The sequence below is a fragment of the Xenopus tropicalis genome, chromosome 5 (genome assembly GCF_000004195.4).
Source record: "Xenopus tropicalis strain Nigerian chromosome 5, UCB_Xtro_10.0, whole genome shotgun sequence".
Classification (NCBI taxonomy): domain Eukaryota; kingdom Metazoa; phylum Chordata; class Amphibia; order Anura; family Pipidae; genus Xenopus; species Xenopus tropicalis.
Window position 1 is genome coordinate 102,988,660 of NC_030681.2, and position 20,704 is coordinate 103,009,363.

Sequence of the window (20,704 nt, forward strand, 5' to 3'; positions counted from 1 at the left end):
GGAATTCAACTAACTCACTCTAGTCCTGGATATCCTCAGTCTAACGGTCAAGCTGAGAGGATGATACAAACGGTGAAGTTGCTTTTTAAGAAGTCGTTCAGCACTGGAGCTGATCCACACTTAGCACTACTACATTTAAGGAATACTCCTATCTCAGGTACCAATGTCACTCCTGCGCAACTACTGATGGGAAGAGTGTTGAGAAGTACTTTACCTGAAACAACTGAAATCCTTAAACCAAAAGTCCCTGAGAAAGCTCACAAAATGCTGTTGAAGCTACAAAACTCTCAAAGACAATACTATAACAGAGGCGCTAAAGATTTGCCAATCTTTCGAAAGGGAGAGAGAGTGAGGATACAGACCTCCCAAGGATGGAAACCTGCAGTCATTGTGAAACCTACAGCGGAACCAAGGTCATATATGGTAATGACTCCAGGTGGAGCTCGATTCCGCAGAAACAGACGTCATTTGAGACGTGACACGGTTATTCCAACAGCTGAAGATGAGGTACATCTACCAGCAGATATGAACAATGAATCTGGAGTATATCCAGTGGAATCTCCAGAACAACGAGCTGTACCTGTTGATCCTAGAGTTGATGAACCAACCCCAGCAGCTCACCAGCCAACAGGAGAACAAAGAAGCACTCGCTTTGGACGAACTGTAATAAAGCCTGCCAAGTTACAGGACTATGTTCTCAGTTAGATATCCCTAGCAAAGTCTATTATGATAATCATTTTATAATAAAGAAGTAGATTGTATGCTCGGGGGGAGACTTTGTTAAAAACGGGGGATGTAATATATTGCGCTGTCACCTTAAGCTTGGGACAGCAGCTGGTCACATGTTCTCTTCTTCCTGTTCCTGTATTGTGTGTGTAGAAGTCTAAGAGCCACCATTTTGCAGTGTGCTATTATATGTTGCTGTGTTAACCTTTAGTAAAAGATATTCTCTACAAGACCAGTACCTGTGTGTGCTTGTGATCTGGTTCACTGTCTTATCCACATGCTTCAGAGTCTCCTGCAAAGCCTGTGTAAGGTGCCTGAACAGATTTAATCAGGGACAAGACACCTATTGGGTTTATTTCATGTTTAAATGATTTTCTAGAAGACTTTAGGTATGGAGATCCAAATTACAGAAAGATCCCTAATCCAGAAAACATCTGGATAACAGGTCCCATACCTGTACTGGAATTCTTAATGAATCAGATGAAAGTGAGTGTAGGACTGGCCAGACTGGCCAGACCGGGGATGACATAGTTGGCCAGACTGCTATTTTGCAAAATATGGACAAACAAACACTGTTTTATTTAAAAGGGAGGATATTTTCTTGGGAGCTTTTTGAACAAAATGTCTTAATCTCTAGTATGGGCTACTAGATCTGGGGCAAACGTCCACACCCTTCATTAAACAGACACATGATTCAGTGTTCATAAATTAGGGAGTGCTTTTTTTCCTCTGCAGTACTTGCATTTCTCACCAGCAGCAGCAGCATCTGATTTCTGAGAAGCTGAAGGCACGGTAAGTGCTTAACTGAAAGCAATACGGCAGAAAATAATATAGCTTTGAAACTCAATTAGCATCCCAAATAGCTTTCAGAGATGCCCATTTCTATTATCTGCCCTCTGGTGAAGTGTGCCACCAAACAATGTAGGCATGCACTAATGGGGTCCCTCACATGTGCACATCTAACTCAGCTGGAGAAACTAAAAATAATGTGGGAATGCTTAGAGTGATGGGAGGCCAAGGGAGGGGGTCCGAAACCGGGTAACTCTTTTAGGAAATCTGGGTTAGTTAACAGGTATAACATTTTCATGGGAAAAGGGAAAATTATTGCTACTAATATAACTGTGTGTAAATCATGTTGATGCTGGAAGCATCGCATACATGTTCTAGAATTTACAGAATTATTCATGTTTTGTTAGAGTCTGTACATTTTTAACAATATTTCTCTTCTCTAATGTACAAAACCTCTCCACTGCAAATGTGTTTGTCAGATTGTTTCCTTCAGGGCAAGGGTCGCATAAGCAGCAATACTAGTTGCTTAGTGCTTGTTGCTTGTGTAGGGATCTCCAAGATTGGGCCCCTAGGATGGGTTCTCCTTTGACAGGCACTAGAGGGTGGCCTTAGGGAATTGGACACCTAAGGGTGGTCCTAGTTGTTTTTGTGTTAAGAAAGGGAGTATCCCTGCAGTTCAGGGTTATGGCCACAGGGTGGTGCACACAGTATATAAGGCTGTGCAGCCTTGTGCAGCCAGGTCTTCCTGCCTGGGACCCTCTGGCAAGAGGCCAGCTACAGGCCAGGAGTAGTTAGTAAGCTAAAGATTATAGGCCGCTCTAGGAGTGGTAGATAGGCTATTTAGCTGGGCAGCTTGGCCCCTACAGGAGATTTAATGAGATTAAGATCTCCCAGCACTGATTGCTGGAGTCAGGGAACCAAGTGGTAGTAATAGGTGATTTGCCTAATCCAGGGGATAGCCGGGTGATATTCCGGGGTGAGGTCTCAAGGGGGTGTCCGCTTGGCGGGAGTACCGGGAAGTGCCCTAGAGAGGGGCTTCTGGCGTGAAGTACCGGAGGGAATCCCAAAAGAGGGTCATCTGGCTGGAGTATTGACGGTATCCCAGGAGAGAGGGTCCCCTAAGGAAAAGAGTGTTCCCTGACGTGTTCTGTAACTCCTGCAAAGCCTATCTGTCATTCATTCTGCAAATAAAGAAATCACTTGGTTCGGCATAATACCAGAGTGCATTGTCTTACTATCTGGAGGATCCACACTGCCGGGTAAGCAACTACCCCAGGGAGGGGGCAAGGTGCCAGGAGTGCTGGGAGTCCCCAACGCAGAAGTATAATATCAAGTTCTCAGGAGGGGAGTTATAGTTCAAGCTATCCCTATCCTGGGTGGAGGCACGCCAAATAGTACAGCAACATCTGTTCCCCATAGTAAGCGGGGCTCAGGATCCCTGTAAGCGCCACAAGATCTCAGCAGGTAGCAGCACATTCTCTAAAGTGGGCTACATTTGGAGGCACTGCTGAGATCTGAAACAGTAAAGAAGGAAGGGCCAATAACTGAGGTGAGGCCTAGAGTGATCACAGAAGCCTGCCCTCCGTCTGGGTTAAATTTTGGGCCCCCTGATCCGTGTCCACGAGGGATATTTGGCGCCAAATAGAGCAGGAGAGGCTCTGGGCCAATTGGATTGCAGGGAAGGGCGCCAAACAGAGCCAGGACCACACGTGTAAGCCCACGTTTGTGAGGGGGAGGCTGTGCTTAGTGATTGGTGGGTGCCGCCCCCTTGAGCGAGCAGCCTACAGAATCCTTGGAAAAGTGCGCCAAAGTGAGTGGGCGTGACTACGGCCGGTGACATCACCGCGGCCATCTTGGGAACAGTGCAGAGCGTTGTGAGCCACGAGTGAGAGTGTGACATCACGGTGGCCATCTTAGAGCAGCGTGAGTCAGCCACAGAGAAGTATTGTGTAAAAGAGTGTATGCAGATTTTGGAGCCTGCCCAAGCAAAAAGGATGGCAGCCTGGCGGTTTGTCAAGGCCCTGGAGAAAGAGTGGTTGTGGGGGTGCACTATCTTGCGCCACACTATGCACAGCTGCGACAGAAAGAATCCTGAGCCCAGGTACTGCAGCACAGAAGTCACCCTGCCAAATGGAGACAGAGTGGAAAAGCCTCACCCCAAGTACTATGCATCATATGAGGATGCCAAGGTGAGATTCACCTACATGGTGTGAGGGCCCAAGGGGCATGCTTAATCCCTGGAGTGACTGAGTTAAAGGGGAAGTAGCACCTACAGTTCTGGTGTACCCCTCAGGAGGGACTTGTGCTTTCCCAAGAAGGGACTGTGGGGGTGGGTGAGGGTTACCTGTACCACAGCCAACCGGCTGGTTGGGAGGCAAGGACTGCTCCTGTTTAAATTCCCAGAGGGGAATTCTTTTGTGTTGGCCATGGAGGATGCCAGGCCCAAAGTTGACCCAGGAGGGTCCGTCAGTCAAGCTGAGGACTGATTCAAGTGCCCAACCTGTTGGTTGGAGGTATCCCAGGGCACTGATTGCCTTGGGACATGGACTCCCTCAAGGAGAGGTGGAGACTTTGATCTTTTCAGTTATTTGAGTATGTGTAAAGTTTCTTACAGGGACAAAGACTCTGTGGGACTTATACCAAGACTTTGGGGTTGATGGGAAATGTAAAATTGTGTTTAACATTTCCTTCCAGGTAATACAGGTTTCTGAGCAGACACCGTGAGGAACTGTTGGAGAAGTAACCATGGTATAAGTATAATGTTGGTATATGGTATGTCAGCCAGGAGGTGACATTTTTCGTCAAGGGGGAGAATGTAGGGATCTCCAAGATTGGGCCCCTAGGATGGGTTCTCCTTTGACAGGCACTAGAGGGTGGCCTTAGGGAATTGGACACCTAAGGGTGGTCCTAGTTGTTTTTGTGTTAAGAAAGGGAGTATCCCTGCAGTTCAGGGTTATGGCCACAGGGTGGTGCACACAGTATATAAGGCTGTGCAGCCTTGTGCAGCCAGGTCTTCCTGCCTGGGACCCTCTGGCAAGAGGCCAGCTACAGGCCAGGAGTAGTTAGTAAGCTAAAGATTATAGGCCGCTCTAGGAGTGGTAGATAGGCTATTTAGCTGGGCAGCTTGGCCCCTACAGGAGATTTAATGAGATTAAGATCTCCCAGCACTGATTGCTGGAGTCAGGGAACCAAGTGGTAGTAATAGGTGATTTGCCTAATCCAGGGGATAGCCGGGTGATATTCCGGGGTGAGGTCTCAAGGGGGTGTCCGCTTGGCGGGAGTACCGGGAAGTGCCCTAGAGAGGGGCTTCTGGCGTGAAGTACCGGAGGGAATCCCAAAAGAGGGTCATCTGGCTGGAGTATTGACGGTATCCCAGGAGAGAGGGTCCCCTAAGGAAAAGAGTGTTCCCTGACGTGTTCTGTAACTCCTGCAAAGCCTATCTGTCATTCATTCTGCAAATAAAGAAATCACTTGGTTCGGCATAATACCAGAGTGCATTGTCTTACTATCTGGAGGATCCACACTGCCGGGTAAGCAACTACCCCAGGGAGGGGGCAAGGTGCCAGGAGTGCTGGGAGTCCCCAACGCAGAAGTATAATATCAAGTTCTCAGGAGGGGAGTTATAGTTCAAGCTATCCCTATCCTGGGTGGAGGCACGCCAAATAGTACAGCAACATCTGTTCCCCATAGTAAGCGGGGCTCAGGATCCCTGTAAGCGCCACAAGATCTCAGCAGGTAGCAGCACATTCTCTAAAGTGGGCTACACTTGGAAATCTGGACTGCTATGTTTCCAAGTGAAAATCCAAAAGTGCATTCGGAAGATGTATACTGTAGATTGCATGCATCTACAGGTTTATACAGTACAGGTATGGGATCCATTATCTGGAAACCCGTTATTTAGAAAGTTCCGAATTATGGGAAGGCCATGTCCCATAGACTCCATTATAAGCAAATAATTCTAGTTTTTAAAAATTATTTCCTTTTTTTCTGTAATAATAAAACAGTACCTTTTACTTGATCCCAACTAAGATATAATTAATCCTTATTGGAGGTAAAACAATCCTATTGGGTTTATTTAATGTTTAAATAATCTTTTAGTAGACTTAAGGTGGCCATACATGTAAAGATCCGGTCGCCAAGCAAGCAGATCTTCTCCCGATATTCACACCTACAGGTGGGCGATATTGGGGGAATTTAGGTTAATTTGGTTGTTTTGCCTTGGGGCCAAATGATTGAATTATAACAACTGTAATGGGTACAATCCGACTGAATTTTTGAACCTGCTCGATTGATATCAGGCCAGATATCGGTAGGGCAGGCCAGTCATTGTTGCCCCTACACGGGCCGGTAAGCTGCCGAATCGGTCCAAGGGACCGATATCGGCAGCTACAAACGGCCCGTGTATGGCCACCTTTAAGATATTTAAATCCAAATTATAGAAAGATCCCTTATCTGGAAAACTCCAGGTCCCAAACATTCTGGATAGTGGGTCACATACCTGTACCTGACTCCAATGCATTTGCGTGAAGAAAAAAATGCAGAGGAAAAATAACCATTGCTATGAGAAATGACTTCAATGCATGTGTGAGGAAAAAAAACCCCATTGACCAGTGCATTTCGCAATTTTTTCTGAGCAACAGATTCACTCTTCACTAGTCTCTAGCCTGCAGCCCTCTAGCTGATTTGGAGCAACAAGTCCCAGCGTCCCTGCACATGGACAAGGCTGGTGTTTGCACTTCTTATTTCAGTTGAAGAGCTGCAGGTTGTACCAGTTTGAGTAAAATTGTTACTAGGAATACTAATATGAGTAAGTGCACATTTTACCATTATTTTAAAAATAAAACAAACTTTTCAATTTCAGCTTAAATGATTTATTCAGACTGCTTGTTAGTAGTGAGGAATGTGACTTGCACAGTGCCCATGACTACATTTCCCTAACCCTGTAACTGGGCATACTCCTTCTCAATTATTTTCTAGTTCAGCAATGCATCCTTTGGGTATACTCTACACACTCATGGCTTTGTATTGCTTGCAGATGATTCTAGTTTGTACAGTATGCAGAGCAAACTCTCACAGTGCTGATTAAGTATAGTTGTAAAGTATGTTCAACACAAGAATTGAACTTATGCTGAAAAAGGGGGGCATACTGCCTCTTTAAGAATCAAATTAGAGGATTTGAACGTGGCTGGGGGTGTTGCTGACATCTGATCATTTCAGTTATTCTTGATTGGATGTCTGGCAAATCAATCACGTAGTCTTTTTATAATTAGATAGCAGCGAAGGAAGGCAAGCAGAGTTGACTTGAAATCATAGTTGTGGCATTGGGATAAGAAGATAAAGCTGTGTGTGATTAGTGTCGGACTGGAGCATTGGGGCCTTCTCCCAGTGTCCCCCCACAGGGGGCAGACAGGACTTCCCTGGGGCTAGGTGTCAAATAGCACATAGAAATATTTTGTTGTTTTTCTCCTGGTCTGTAACACTGCAACTCCCACAAGTCACAGGGGTTCTCAGATGCTTATAGCATTCATTGCAATATCCAGTTGTATTATTTTACTTACTGTAATTTCTTTTCACATCAGTTTACTATGTAAATATGAGCTGGTTCCCTTTAACAATTTTTGACAGTGTGCCTTGTGAAGATGTAGGATATGGATTGCAAAGGTTTGCCTGTGATAAGGGCGAGTTCACGCAAGGTGTATATCCGCTTCTCTCAGCGCTGCGTTTTTCGGCCAGGCTGAGAGAAGCGGATCTGCTTCCCTGTACTCCTCTGTGTGCCTGCATTAAAGATTATGGCAAATTCCTGAATGCATACCGCCCAACTGTCCCGCTTTCCGCTGGACAGTCCCGGTTTTGGTAGCGCATCCCGCTGTCCCGGATAGTTCCATGAATGTCCCGCATTTCCGTAATGCGGGACATTCATGGAACTATCCCTGACAGCGGGATGCACTGGCTGTAGTCAGGCGTTCCTCTTCTTCAGCGTCTCCTCTCTACAGTGGAGGAAATAATTATTTGACCCCTCACTGATTTTGTAAGTTTGTCCAATGACAAAGAAATGAAAAGTCTCAGAACAGTATCATTTCAATGGTAGGTTTATTTTAACAGTGGCAGATAGCACATCAAAAGGAAAATCGAAAAAATAACTTTAAATAAAAGATAGCAACGGATTTGCATTTCATTGAGTGAAATAAGTTTTTGAACCCCTACCAACCATTAAGAGTTCTGGCTCCCACAGAGTGGTTAGACACTTCTACTCAATTAGTCAACCTCATTAAGGACACCTGTCTTAACTAGTCACCTGTATAAAAGACACCTGTCCACAGAATCAATCAATCAAGCAGACTCCAAACTCTCCAACATGGGAAAGACCAAAGAGCTGTCCAAGGATGTCAGAGACAAAATTGTAGACCTGCACAAGGCTGGAATGGGCTACAAAACCATTAGCAAGAAGCTGGGAGAGAAGGTGACAACTGTTGGTGCGATTGTTCGAAAATGGAAGGAGCACAAAATGACCATCAGTCGACCTCGCTCTGGGGCTCCACGCAAGATCTCACCTCGTGGGGTGTCAATGATTCTGAGAAAGGTGAAAAAGCATCCTAGAACTACACGGGAGGAGTTAGTTAATGACCTCAAATTAGCAGGGACCACAGTCACCAAGAAAACCATTGGAAACACATTACACCGCAATGGATTAAAATCCTGCAGGGCTCGCAAGGTCCCCCTGCTCAAGAAGGCACATGTGCAGGCCCGTCTGAAGTTTGCCAATGAACACCTGAATGATTCTGTGAGTGACTGGGAGAAGGTGCTGTGGTCTGATGAGACCAAAATAGAGCTCTTTGGCATTAACTCAACTCACTGTGTTTGGAGGAAGAAAAATGCTGCCTATGACCCCCAAAACACCGTCCCCACCGTCAAGCATGGGGGTGGAAACATTTAGCTTTGGGGGTGTTTTTCTGCTAAGGGCACAGGACAACTTATTCGCATTAACGGGAAAATGGACGGAGCCATGTATCATGAAATCCTGAACGACAACCTCCTTCCCTCTGCCAGGAAACTGAAAATGGGTCGTGGATGGGTGTTCCAGCACGACAATGACCCAAAACATACAGCAAAGGCAACAAAGGAGTGGCTCAAGAAGAAGCACATTAAGGTCATGGAGTGGCCTAGTCAGTCTCCGGACCTTAATCCAATAGAAAACATATGGAGGGAGCTCAAGCTCAGAGTTGCACAGAGACAGCCTCGAAACCTTAGGGATTTAGAGATGATCTGCAAAGAGGAGTGGGACCAACATTCCTCCTAAAATGTGCGCAAACTTGGTCATCAATTACAAGAAACGTTTGACCTCTGTGCTTGCAAACAAGGGTTTTTCCACTAAGTATTAAGTCTTTTTTTGTTAGAGGGTTCAAAAACTTATTTCACTCAATGAAATGCAAATCAGTTGCTATCTTTTATTTAAAGTTATTTTTTCGATTTTCCTTTTGATGTGCTATCTGCCACTGTTAAAATAAACCTACCATTGAAATTATACTGTTCTGAGACTTTTCATTTCTTTGTCATTGGACAAACTTACAAAATCAGTGAGGGGTCAAATAATTATTTCCTCCACTGTATATGCGGCTCCTTGTTCGGCGGAGCCAGGCCCTTTTATAAGGTTGCGCCCGTGCGTATTGACATCACACGTACACACGGGCACAACCTTATAAAAGGGCCTGGCTCCACCGAACAAGGAGCCGCATATAGAGGAGACGCAGAAGAAGCAGCAGCAGCAGCAGTAGTAGTAGTAGCAGCAAGGCTCTATGTGTATGGGGGACACTACTGTGTATGGGGGGCAAAGCTGGTACATAGTTATAACTCATGTATAACTGACTGCCTTGTCTCTATATTTGTATTTTATATGTAGGAGTTGCTATATTGCTTTCCTTAGGTAGTACAGTATGAGGGTATAGCACATTTGCGTCTGATCCCGCCATTTCATCTATATAAAAGGAGTATTTTTTTAAAAAATGGGGTGTGATAATTGGGGGCGTGGTCACAAAAGTGGGCGTGGTCAAAAATTGCATACTAAATGAGGTTCTAATAGTACTACTGTGGAACCTTCTGAAGAGTGGGAAAGTGATTAACCAGTAGTAGGCAAACTGTGAGTTTGTGCAGATTGGATAGTAGGTGCATCTAACAGATGAACAGTTATAGGCCTTTTATTTTTATGATTCAGTTTGGACACTACATGCCTTTCTATACAAAAGCCTCCAAATAAAATTGACTGTGTGCCAGCATTTGCTAACTAAATAGACTTTGACTTGTTTTCAGGCATATGCAATCATGTCTGCAATGGTCTACCTACAGGAGACCTCGGTCAAATTACATGGAATTGGTACACATTGTATGTTGTCTGATGCAGGATAATAATTGTATTCTCTGTTTATATCTGGTCATTTATACCTGTAAATGTGTGCAGAATATATTTCCTGAGCAGTTTTTTTTTTTTTATTTATTTTTTTTATACGGGAAATGGAAATCTAGGTGTTTTATCTTCTGTAATACCTTTTTGTCTTTGCTGTGTACCATACATTCCAGCCTAGAGCTAGGAGGTCTAAAAGTAACAGTAGTGCTGCTGTGTGTACTGGTTAACTGTTTATACAGTTTTTATTTTTATATTTTTTTTTCTCATTCTGTAATTGCAATTTCTTTGACTTTAAAGCCACTTAATGTTGAGGTGACATTTTAAATTCTAAAAAAAATTAAATTAATTTAATTCCTTAGTAAAAATAAACAGCTTTTGTGATCTGTTCTGAAGCTAAAGTGAATTAACATTCCCAGATAAACAACCCAGTGACCATCCACCCATGTTTACAGGCTATGTTTACAGGCTATTATATTGCTTTGCCTGAGATAAGCAGTCATGTGGCTGGCTAATGATTAAATGATTTATGGAGGACAGAACTGGCTAAAATAAGGCATTTACATGTCCAAAACACAGCATTCAAATTAATTCCTAGCAAGGCACAGAACTATTACAACAATCATTATGAAACGGTGAATTGACTACATTTTTCAACCATTACTCTTGTTTCTTCCTCACCAATCCTTTTTCTCTTTCTTCTCCCATGCAGCTTCCCAGATATTCTACCAAACATGGGATGTAGGGTTGCCACTTTTTGTGGAGAAAAATACTGGCCTTTTATTATCTATCTTCCCTATTAATAACATTGGCAGAAAGCATAATTTTTACCAGCCAGGTGACAACCATAATGGGAAGTCCTGGGGCCCTTTTCCTGATCAGGGACAGGGAAGCAGGTCTTCAGGAGTCTGGATGGTGCAGGGGGAGGGAACTGTGGGATGTGGATTCTCACCGCTTGCTCACAAACCTGAGAGTGACGGTGTGATTAGTATAGTGATTCCTAACGTTTTGCAACCTCTCTGGTAAAAAAGGTTTAATTTGAAAAAAAAAGTTGATCAAATATGTCTGCTAATAGATATTTGAATAAACATTCAACCTTTTTTTTTAGTATATATGCCTGTCATGATAACCTACATGTATATTACTGTAGCAATTAATTGTCTTTCAGTCCATTCAGCAAGATGCTCCGACTTTCAATTGGCAATGACAAGTGGACGGATGAGTTTGAAACTCAAATTGAAGAACTGGATATTACTGACCTGTGGACACTACAAGTTAATGAAAATAACTTGGAAAACGGTGGGCTAAAGTTTGAGCGAGAAACATTTGGCAGGTACAGTAAATACCATATGTCGTGGCTCTATCATCTTATACATTTTTATAAATAAATAAATATTTACATTCCAGTCCACACTGTGGAGCAAACTAGCCAGGGTTTGAATACACAACATGCAGATAGGATTAACTTTAACTGGTGTGTTTTGGGATAGAAACTGCTTTATATTTGAAACAATCTCTTACACATACATAGAAATGCCTTAGCAAATGAATGCTAATTCCATACACATTGGCTTGGTCATATAATCATGCTGCTCCCATTTTAGTGCATACTATAGTGTACACTTACCACCTTTAACCCTATTATACAGTTAGCCATGCATATGTGGGGTCTGGGCTGGTATGAAGATAAAAGGCAAATCAACATCTGAGACAGTAATGACATTTTTTTGTCAGATTTATTGCCATAAAGTCCATGCAAATTGAAGGCTTGTGATATGATGGTTTAGGAATTCTGTTCATCACTGTCCATTTGTCACCTTTTTGCCAGTAACTATACTTCATATTAAAATATATTGTCATTCTAATGGAAAAATCAGTATTATCTAGGGTAGGGTGTATTTCCAACTCTTGCTTGTGAAAAAATAAGCTCTACTGATACTGTTTTGTCTTTTAATTTTTCCCAGCTTTCGGTGCTCATACTGTAGACATCATTGGAGTTCATCTGTTATCCACATCAGATTCCTCATAACGCTGGACAGACCCTGTAAACGTGGCATTGTGAACATGAAGATTGCTAAGCAGTCATGTAAAATGTGCAATTGTGGTGTGATGGAAAAACCTCAGATTTCAGATGAGAATATTAAAATAATGATAAAGAATTTGGTCTTGAAGATTAACCGCACATTCTATGAGAAAGAAAAAGATGGGCGACATTTAAGGTCGATTAATTACTATAATGAGCCTAAAGGTCCTCATGACAAAGATCACTGTGAGGATTGCCAGGAAGGTCACTCTTATCTGGAGGAGCCATGGTACCAAGATGTGTCTCATCATAAGGAGACGAAAAGTCAGCAAGGTCTTTCAACAGCTCTAACTGTAGCAGGTGTCACTGTAGGGCTTGGGGCTTTAGCTTTAGCTTGTATGGCATTTTCCAACCCCAAAAACTCCTCTAAAAAGTGATTTCATCCATTTGCATGGTCTAAGATTAACAGCTTCCTTAGTGTTAGCCTGCAACTTCATACTACCTTTTAATATATCTCATTAATGATTAACTGCTTTATATAGATCACTATGATTATTGCAAATGGATACTATAAATAAAGTGTTTACTTTTGTCTGCATACTGTGTGTAGTGGTTTTTTTTCCAAAAAAGGTGAACTTCTGAAGGTTATTGTCACTTTTTATGCATTCATGGAGTAATCCATTTAAGGGTAGTCATCTGACAGTTTCTGTTTCCTTTATGGCAAACGGCAGTCTCACTTCATGTCACTGCAACTTGGGGGCCCATTGGCCTCCAGGTACATGGGGCAGTGCACGTGTGTAGGCACTTGGTTTTTGTTTAGGTGCATTGCCTTACCTTAGCTAGGAGAAGGTACATGATGAGGTAATTCGTTGTGGCTGGGGCCGCAATGCATCATGGGTAGTTATCTGCCTGGTAGCATACAGCTGTTTCCAGATGTGATTGGCAGGTGGTCTGATCATCTGTCAAAGGCAGGCAGGTTTTTTCTTGCCCAGCAACAGGCTATTGCAGCTGGACGATGGCCTATAAAAAGGGATGCACTGGGACAGCGATGCACAGAAGTTTGCCTGGACGAGCGAGTCAGGATGTTCCCCGCCCGCCCACCCACCAAAAAAAAAAACCATATATTTTTTTATCTGTTTTATAAAAAAAAAAAAAAGTGTATTGTCGCAGCTGTGTGGAGGTAAGCCCTGGGCTTTTTGGTAGGGGCAAAAAGGTACACTTCATTCAAGGCAGCCTGCTGGTGTTGGAGCAGAGGCTGGCTGGGGTAATTATTTTACGGATTTTGGAAAGTTATGATCTCTTTATTTAAAAGTTATAGAGATGTTATTTATGGTTTAAAAATAAAACAGCTGCAGCCTTTCTCCACCAATGCTCTAGTGTCTTGTGTTTTTATTTATTCAGTTATTTATATTTATGGTAAGTGCACACATTGCGTGCTACTAGCCCCATGTCCACAAGACAAAGGACAACAACCCTTTATCTAAAAGGTTCATTATAATTCATTCCATTTCTATATGGAAATATATGTGGCTGATATAACAATGATAGTGAAAGATAAGGCTGCCTCTACTGTGATCAAAAATAATGCATAACAAGAGAAGCATCCAAGCTGACTTTAAGGCCTCAAACTGAATGGGAGATTTTGTTGGGTGGGAGTTGACTTGACACACCCTACAAGCTGTTGAAGTGGGGCAAGAATAATGAAAATGATATAAAAATAAACTTTTAATGGAGTCTGAAAATCCTTTATTCCTCATTGAAATACATTGGCTATTGGATATAGCTGCATGAACCAAATGCATTGTCAGACTTCAGACAAGATCTTACATTAGCCTTACAAAACTTCATGCTGTTACCTGACAAGAAAACCCCCAGAAAATACCTTGGTATAGAGGATACCGAGATCCGCCTCTGCTAAAACACTCAAATTGCATTTTTGGATGCTTACACAATTTGAGGGTTTAGCAGAGGGAATTGTTTTTTTTAAGCAGTTTGTTGCTGTGACAGAATGCACTGTGTATTATCAAAATCTTCCATATAGTTTGACCTATCCCCTTACACACCCTGTGATTGTCAGAAACTCTTAAACTTGCCTGCTAAGCCATAATAGTGCTGCGGTATAGGCAGGATCTACTGCTTGACATTTTTGTATTTGTAGGACAGTATAATTGTAGTATGGGACAAACAAGCCAAACATAGGTACAAACCAATACAAGAAATTATAGTAACACTGGTATGTTTTTCACTACCACCATACCTGGTGCTAAATGGGATGTTGCATCCACCAACAACGCTGTGCAGGAAATATCCGCCAGGTTTTATACAGGGTACAGCTGCTAGTTGGACAAGTATAATAATTGATTAATCTCAGGGCCCGGCCAAGGTATTTTGGAACCCTAGGCAAGGACTTCAATTAGCGCCCCCCCCCGCCCACCATTATATGGTTTTAAATTTTTTTTATCTCTTTTTTACAGCTTTTTAGATAATACAATTGCCCCCCATCTGTACCTGTGCAAGCAGCAGCCAATCCCTCATATTGCCCCCCATCTGTACCTGTGCAAGCAGCAGCCAATCCCTCATATTGCCCCCCCATATGTGACTGTGCAAGCAACAGCCAATCCCTCATATTGCCCCCCATCTGTACCTGTGCCAGCAGCAGCCAATCCCTCATATTGCCCCCCATCTGTACCTGTGCCAGCAGCAGCCAATCCCTCATATTGCCCCCCCCATATGTACCTGTGCCAGCAGCAGCCAATCCCTCATATTGCCCCCCATCTGTACCTGTGCCAGCAGCAGCAGTCAATCCCTCATATTGCCCCCCATCTGTACCTGTGCCAGCAGCAGCAGCCAATCCCTCATATTGCCCCCCATATGTACCTGTGCCAGCAGCAGCCAATCCCTCATATTGCCCCCCATCTGTACCTGTGCCAGCAGCAGCAGTCAATCCCTCATATTGCCCCCCATCTGTACCTGTGCCAGCAGCAGCCAATCCCTCATATTGCCCCCCCATCTGTACCTGTGCCAGCAGCCAATCCCTCATATTGCCCCCCCATATGTACCTGTGCCAGCAGCCAATCCCTCATATTGCCCCCCATCTGTACCTGTGCCAGCAGCAACCAACCCCTCATATTGTGCCCCCATATGTACCTGTGCCAGCAGCAGCCAATCCCTCATATTGCCCCCCCCATATGTACCTGTGCCAGCAGCAGCCAATCCCTCATTTTGCCCCCATCTGTACCTGTGCCAGCAGCAGCCAATCCCTCATATTGCCCCCCCATATGTACCTGTGCCAGCAGCAGCCAATCCCTCATATTGCCCCCCCATATGTACCTGTGCCAGCAGCAGCCAATCCGTCATATTGCCCCCCCATATGTACCTGTGCCAGCAGCAGCCAATCCGTCATATTGCCCCCCATCTGTACCTGTGCCAGTAGCAGCCAATCCCTCATATTGCCCCCCCATATGTACCTGTGCCAGCAGCAGCCAAGCCCTCATATTGCCCCCCATATGTACCTGTGCCAGCAGCAGCCAATCCCTCATATTGCCCCCCCATATGTACCTGTGCCAGCAGCAGCCAACCCCTCATATTGCCCCCCCATCTGTACCTGTGCCAACAGCCAATCCCTCATATTGCCCCCCCATATGTACCTGTGCCAGCAGCCAATCCCTTATATTGCCTTCCATCTGTACCTGTGCCAGCAGCAGCCAATCCCTCATATTGCCCCCCCATCTATACCTGTGCCAGCAGCAGCCAATCCCTCATATTGTCCCCATCTGTACCTGTGCTAGCAGCAGCCAATCCCTCATATTGCCCCCCCATATGTACCTGTGCCAGCAGCCAACCCCTCATATTGCCCCCCCATCTGTACCTGTGCCAACAGCCAATCCCTCATATTGCCCCCCCATATGTACCTGTGCCAGCAGCAGCCAATCCCTCATATTGCCCCCCATCTGTACCTGTGCCAGCAGCAGCCAATCCCTCATATTGCCCCCCATCTGTACCTGTGCCAGCAGCAGCCAATCCCTCATATTGGCCCCCATCTGTACCTGTACCAGCAGCAGCCAATCCCTCATATTGGCCCCCATCTGTACCTGTACCAGCAGCAGTCAATCCCTCATATTGCCCCCCCATATGTACCTGTGCCAGCAGCCAATCCCTCATATTGCCCCCCATCTGTACCTGTGCCAGCAGCAGCCAATCCCTCATATTACCCCCCATATGTACCTGTGCCAGCAGCAGCCAATCCCTCATATTGCCCCCCCATCTGTACCTGTGCCAGCTGCAGCCAATCCCTTATATTGCCCCCCATCTGTACCTGTGCCAGCAGCAGCCAATCCCTCATATTGCCCCCCATCTGTACCTGTGCCAGCAGCAGCCAATCCCTTATATTGCCCAATTTGCCCCCAGTCTGTATATATGCTAGCAGGCAGCCAAGCCAAATTGCGCCCAAAATCTGTATATTTTGCCCCCAAATCATTTGTACCTGTTCCAGCAGCAGCAAGCAAGAATTGCCCCCTTCCTATACCAACAGCCTTCATCGTCAGAGAACTCCCAGCCATGTCCTGCTCCGGCCTCAGGTTTTCCCCATGCGGCACGGCAAACCCACACACTGCAGCACCCTAGCACTTCTGTCCCTCAGCGCTTCTGTCCCCTTGTTTGAATGGCGCGCATGCGTAAGGACGCGCCACTGCCTACTACGCATGCGCACAGCGCCAACGTCAACAAGGAGGTAAGCGACGGTAAGGAGAGGGGAGGGGCGTGCATCTGGGTCCTGAATCATGCCAGAGGGGGGTTGGGGGCGGCGGTTTATTAAAGGCAAAGCTAACATAAAATACTACTACTAAAAAAAATAATAATATTTTTTTCCCCTTTAATGTGCGCCCCCCCCAGTGATTGCGCCCTAGGCAGGCGCCTACTCTGCCTACCCCTAGTTCCAGCCCTGATTAATCTGATTCGTATACAGATTTAAATCTATTGTTTTAGTAAAAAATTGTATTCAGGGGCAGATTTACTACAATCGGTAGGAATTCAATAAAGTTTGGTAATGAGCATTAATAAATAAGCCATAGGCCCTAATTTGCACAATGGATTTTTCAACAGCACACAATAATAATAATAATAATTTAAAAATATGTTGGCAAATAATTGTACTTTAGAAATAAGAAAATAACACAAGGGCTTGTTTACAAAAAAATGGACAAGGAAAAAAAAAAAAAGATGTAAAACACCATTTTTTGCACGTTTTACCTTGTCCCATAGAAATATGCTCATAGTTGCAATCTATTATGCTTCCAGAAAGGGATACAAGCCAGGTGTTAGTAAATAATGTGCTTACCACCTCTCTATAGAAGACTTTAAGCACAGGGCTTTCTTGAGTCTGCCAGTGCTGTAACCTGCATATTGTGGCAGTTGTGCAGCGGTTGTGGTAGAAAAATGAGACACATGTGGATAGTATACGAGGCTCTACAACTGTCACTATTTTGTGGCTCTTATTTTCCTTATTCTTGCACCTAGCCATCTGTAAATAAGCCCTATAATAAATATGTATGCAGATGTATGGTAAAACCAGCCTGAGCTTTTGTATCCAGCCAAATGTTCCACTAATCTTCCCCTGCATAGAATGTTTTTCTCTTCAGCATCAGTCACTTTCAGTTTCGTTTCTCTGAAACTACTTCTCTGCGACTCCTCCCTCTTTGGAAACAACAGACCCTTGCTAGAGGAGAACAAGGATGGAAAAGGAAAATGATATGGCAGTTGAAATTTGGAGAGATGCTTTTCAGGATAAAATCGAAGAGTTGTTATTGCCTCATGTTTGGAACTTAACAGTAAATACCAATCTCCAGAAACAGCCAGGGTGGCTGCAATACACACAATGCACATATGGCAGGTAAATCTTTTTTTATTCTGTAGCTATTGTGTTCTTCTGCCTGCAGTGTTTATTATCCTGTTCTATATGTCTTCAAACACGAATCATTAAAACTTAAATATTGTATATAAACAGGTAGATGTATTTTTCGTGCTTGCTCAATTTCAGAATTATAGATGAATTAGGTTGATGTTTTGGCAAGTACATATGCTTCTATTTCTTCATCTTATCTTTCTGCATCACATTGGGGCAGACCTTGTAAGAGATTATTGTAGTGCAGAGGATAGAGGGGCCTTTGTTATTAGATCTTCCCTAAAGCTGGCCATACACGTGGCAATCTGACAATGTTTTGTGCGACCATCGGTCGCACGAAACATCATCAGATTCGCCACACACAGTCAGGGCTGAAACAGCAGATAAGGAGGTAGAAACAATAGGATTTCTACCTCCTTCTGCCGATTCAGCCCTGACGGCAAATTTTGGTCAGGCGCCTTCTATGGCGCCCGATCAAAATTTTCTAACCTGGCCGATCGGCGAGTCGTCCGATATCAGCAGCTTCCTGCGATATCGGTCGACTCGCCGACATGCCATACACGCACCGAATATCGTACGAAACGAGGTTTCGTACGATAGTATCGGTGCGTGTATGGCCACCTTTATTCTTACCCAGTTAAGTATGCACGTAAAGTCATCACAGATACTGTCATCCAAAATAGTATTTTTGCAATAATGAAAGAAAATGGGATTTTTAATTACATGTATGAAATGTCAGTGTCAGTAAGCATATTTACAATATATACAATTACACACAGGGATGACAAATGTTATAATAAATACAATAAATAAGTATAAATACACAGAGATTTAGTGCCATATGGTAAGAGATACAGTAGTAAGGTCCCTTCCCGGTAGAGCTTACAATCTAAGTGATATAATATATATAATTGCTATTAAATGCAGGATCTGTATTTCTATCCAATTCATTCCTGGCTCCAACTTAAAAAGGATTTTACAGAAAAATCTGATTAAAAGACCCGAAGGAAAATTAATCTCTGATACACTGTTTGAAGAATAAGCAGAGAACAGAAAGGGATAAACAAATACCTCTTTCTAGGACAATAATACATTTCCATGGCTTAAATTCAGTGCTATATTTTGCCATCTCTCTTTTAAAACACTTTAATGAATAGTTCCCCTAGAGGGTTTTGTTATCAAAGCAATCATGATGACTGCTGCCATGCATATGAGAAAAATATGTGAATAACTGAGGCTACTGTTGCGGACTAGACTGTCAATTTAACCATTTACAGGAATGTAAACTGAAAGTAAAGCATTTTTATAATGAGAATATTTTCCCTTGATGAATGAGACCGTCAATTTTAATAGCATCCTTTTAAAGGCATAGTTCAATTTTAAAGGACAATTAACATCAAAAACTAAAAATATATTAAAAAAAAATCCTTGGCATCAAATATCCTATTTTGCATGAGCAAGGTTTTCAGCTGCAGTTTTTGATCAATAAAGGGCATGTAACCCCTGTTTCACTAACCCCTGTTGAATTCTACTCAGTTTATCTATTTACTTTGTTGGCTTTGCTTTAGAATAATAGTTAAGCTATGTATTTGTTTTAAGAGTTCAGAAGCAAAATTATGTTCTTCTCTGTGTAATCTAGGTTTCGTTGCTCACTGTGTTCCCGTTGGTGGAACTCTGCTGAAATACATGTATTATTCCTCATGAAGCTGGACAGAACCATGAGACGTGGCACGGTGAACATGCAGATATTCAGACAGGAATGCAAGAAATGCACTGCTGCTGTCATGGAAAAACCAGAGATTTCCCAGGAGAACATTAGAATAATCATTGGTAACCTAGTCAACAGGATCCAGAGAAAGTTCTATTCGCCTAACAGCTGGGATCTAGATGAAAAGCCAGTTTTGTATAGTGAAAGAAGGGAAGGCCCTCATAACAAGGAACACTGTGAGGCCTGCAAGCAGAATGTCTGTCGGTGGCAGGTGTTAGAGATGAAAACAGAAAGGCAGCAGGCAGCTGAATTCAGTTCAGCAGGAAGAAACCCAAATGAGACAAGATTTAGAGGAGAGATGGATCATTCCAGGCTGATGAACTCAAACCCCAGACCACCACCTACAGTAAACCAGCCATCAGCGGACAATCAAGGAATCACTTTTGTTGGCCTTGTATCTGCAGTGATTTGTGGTTTAGCTTTGCTATATCTTTCCAAAAAATGAGAACTTTGCAGAAAAAAGGCTCTGTCCCTTAAATGGGCAATTTTAAAAAATGCATATATTATCAATATGCAATAAATGATCTCACAGCAATCTGGGTTGTTAGGCACCCTTCACTGAATATAACCTTGGAAGCTGGGTCAGCCCCTCTTGTTGAACTCTTTCCAATAAGCCCTCGTGTGGTACATGCACACTATGCTTGTGCTCCCGTAGACGATACTCTGCCCAGTGCATTTATCAGTGCACCAATGAATATAAATTTTCTTCCCCTTTAATTTTACTTATGCATTGTCAATCTGAACGAAGCCCAAAATACAGACTGGCTATTTTGTTTCTAATTGCACTATTTGTGGAACATTGTAATAAAATGTTTATAGTCAATCAATAAATGATAATATCATATATTAGATGAAAAAATCTGTTGGGGAAAATGTATTAGACCCAAATATATAGGTAACACAAAAGTGTCAGAAAACAATTGTATAATTCAAGTGTGTCATTTTATTATCACTGTGAATAACATAAAAAAGAAGGAAAACTACTTGAATATCGAAACAGTAAGGTTTAGGGTATCAGAGCAGGTGTGCATTAGCTACCCTGTGCCCCTATGCAGTGCTGTCTGCATCTGTAAAGTCCCGAATTTAAGCTGGAGGAACCACAGA

At 43.4% G+C, this 20,704-nt stretch overlaps 2 protein-coding genes across 2 annotated transcripts; both read left to right on the forward strand.

Moving 5' to 3' along the window:
• Positions 1 to 1,451: 1,451 nt before the first annotated feature.
• Positions 1,452 to 12,531, forward strand: rtp3a.3 (receptor (chemosensory) transporter protein 3 gene A gene 3 [provisional]). The gene is made up of 3 exons (XM_031902666.1): positions 1,452 to 1,518; positions 11,079 to 11,243; positions 11,875 to 12,531. The coding sequence occupies exons 2-3, from the start codon at positions 11,092 to 11,094 to the stop codon at positions 12,368 to 12,370; spliced, it is 648 nt and encodes a 215-aa protein (XP_031758526.1). The 5' UTR covers positions 1,452 to 1,518; positions 11,079 to 11,091; the 3' UTR covers positions 12,371 to 12,531.
• A 5,073-nt stretch (positions 12,532 to 17,604) lies between these two features.
• Positions 17,605 to 20,442, forward strand: rtp3b (receptor (chemosensory) transporter protein 3 gene B [provisional]). The gene is made up of 2 exons (XM_002934043.5): positions 17,605 to 17,820; positions 19,472 to 20,442. The coding sequence occupies exons 1-2, from the start codon at positions 17,663 to 17,665 to the stop codon at positions 20,043 to 20,045; spliced, it is 732 nt and encodes a 243-aa protein (XP_002934089.2). The 5' UTR covers positions 17,605 to 17,662; the 3' UTR covers positions 20,046 to 20,442.
• Positions 20,443 to 20,704: the final 262 nt, after the last annotated feature.

Bases quoted from the DNA above. Each gene is read 5' to 3' on its own strand.
- rtp3a.3 (XM_031902666.1), top strand. From the start codon at position 11,092: ATGCTCCGACTTTCAATTGGCAATGACAAGTGGACGGATGAGTTTGAA. The intron at 11,244-11,874 runs GTACAGTAAATA...AATTTTTCCCAG, and splicing joins GAGCGAGAAACATTTGGCAG to CTTTCGGTGCTCATACTGTA.
- rtp3b (XM_002934043.5), top strand. From the start codon at position 17,663: ATGGAAAAGGAAAATGATATGGCAGTTGAAATTTGGAGAGATGCTTTT. The intron at 17,821-19,471 runs GTAAATCTTTTT...TGTGTAATCTAG, and splicing joins ACACAATGCACATATGGCAG to GTTTCGTTGCTCACTGTGTT.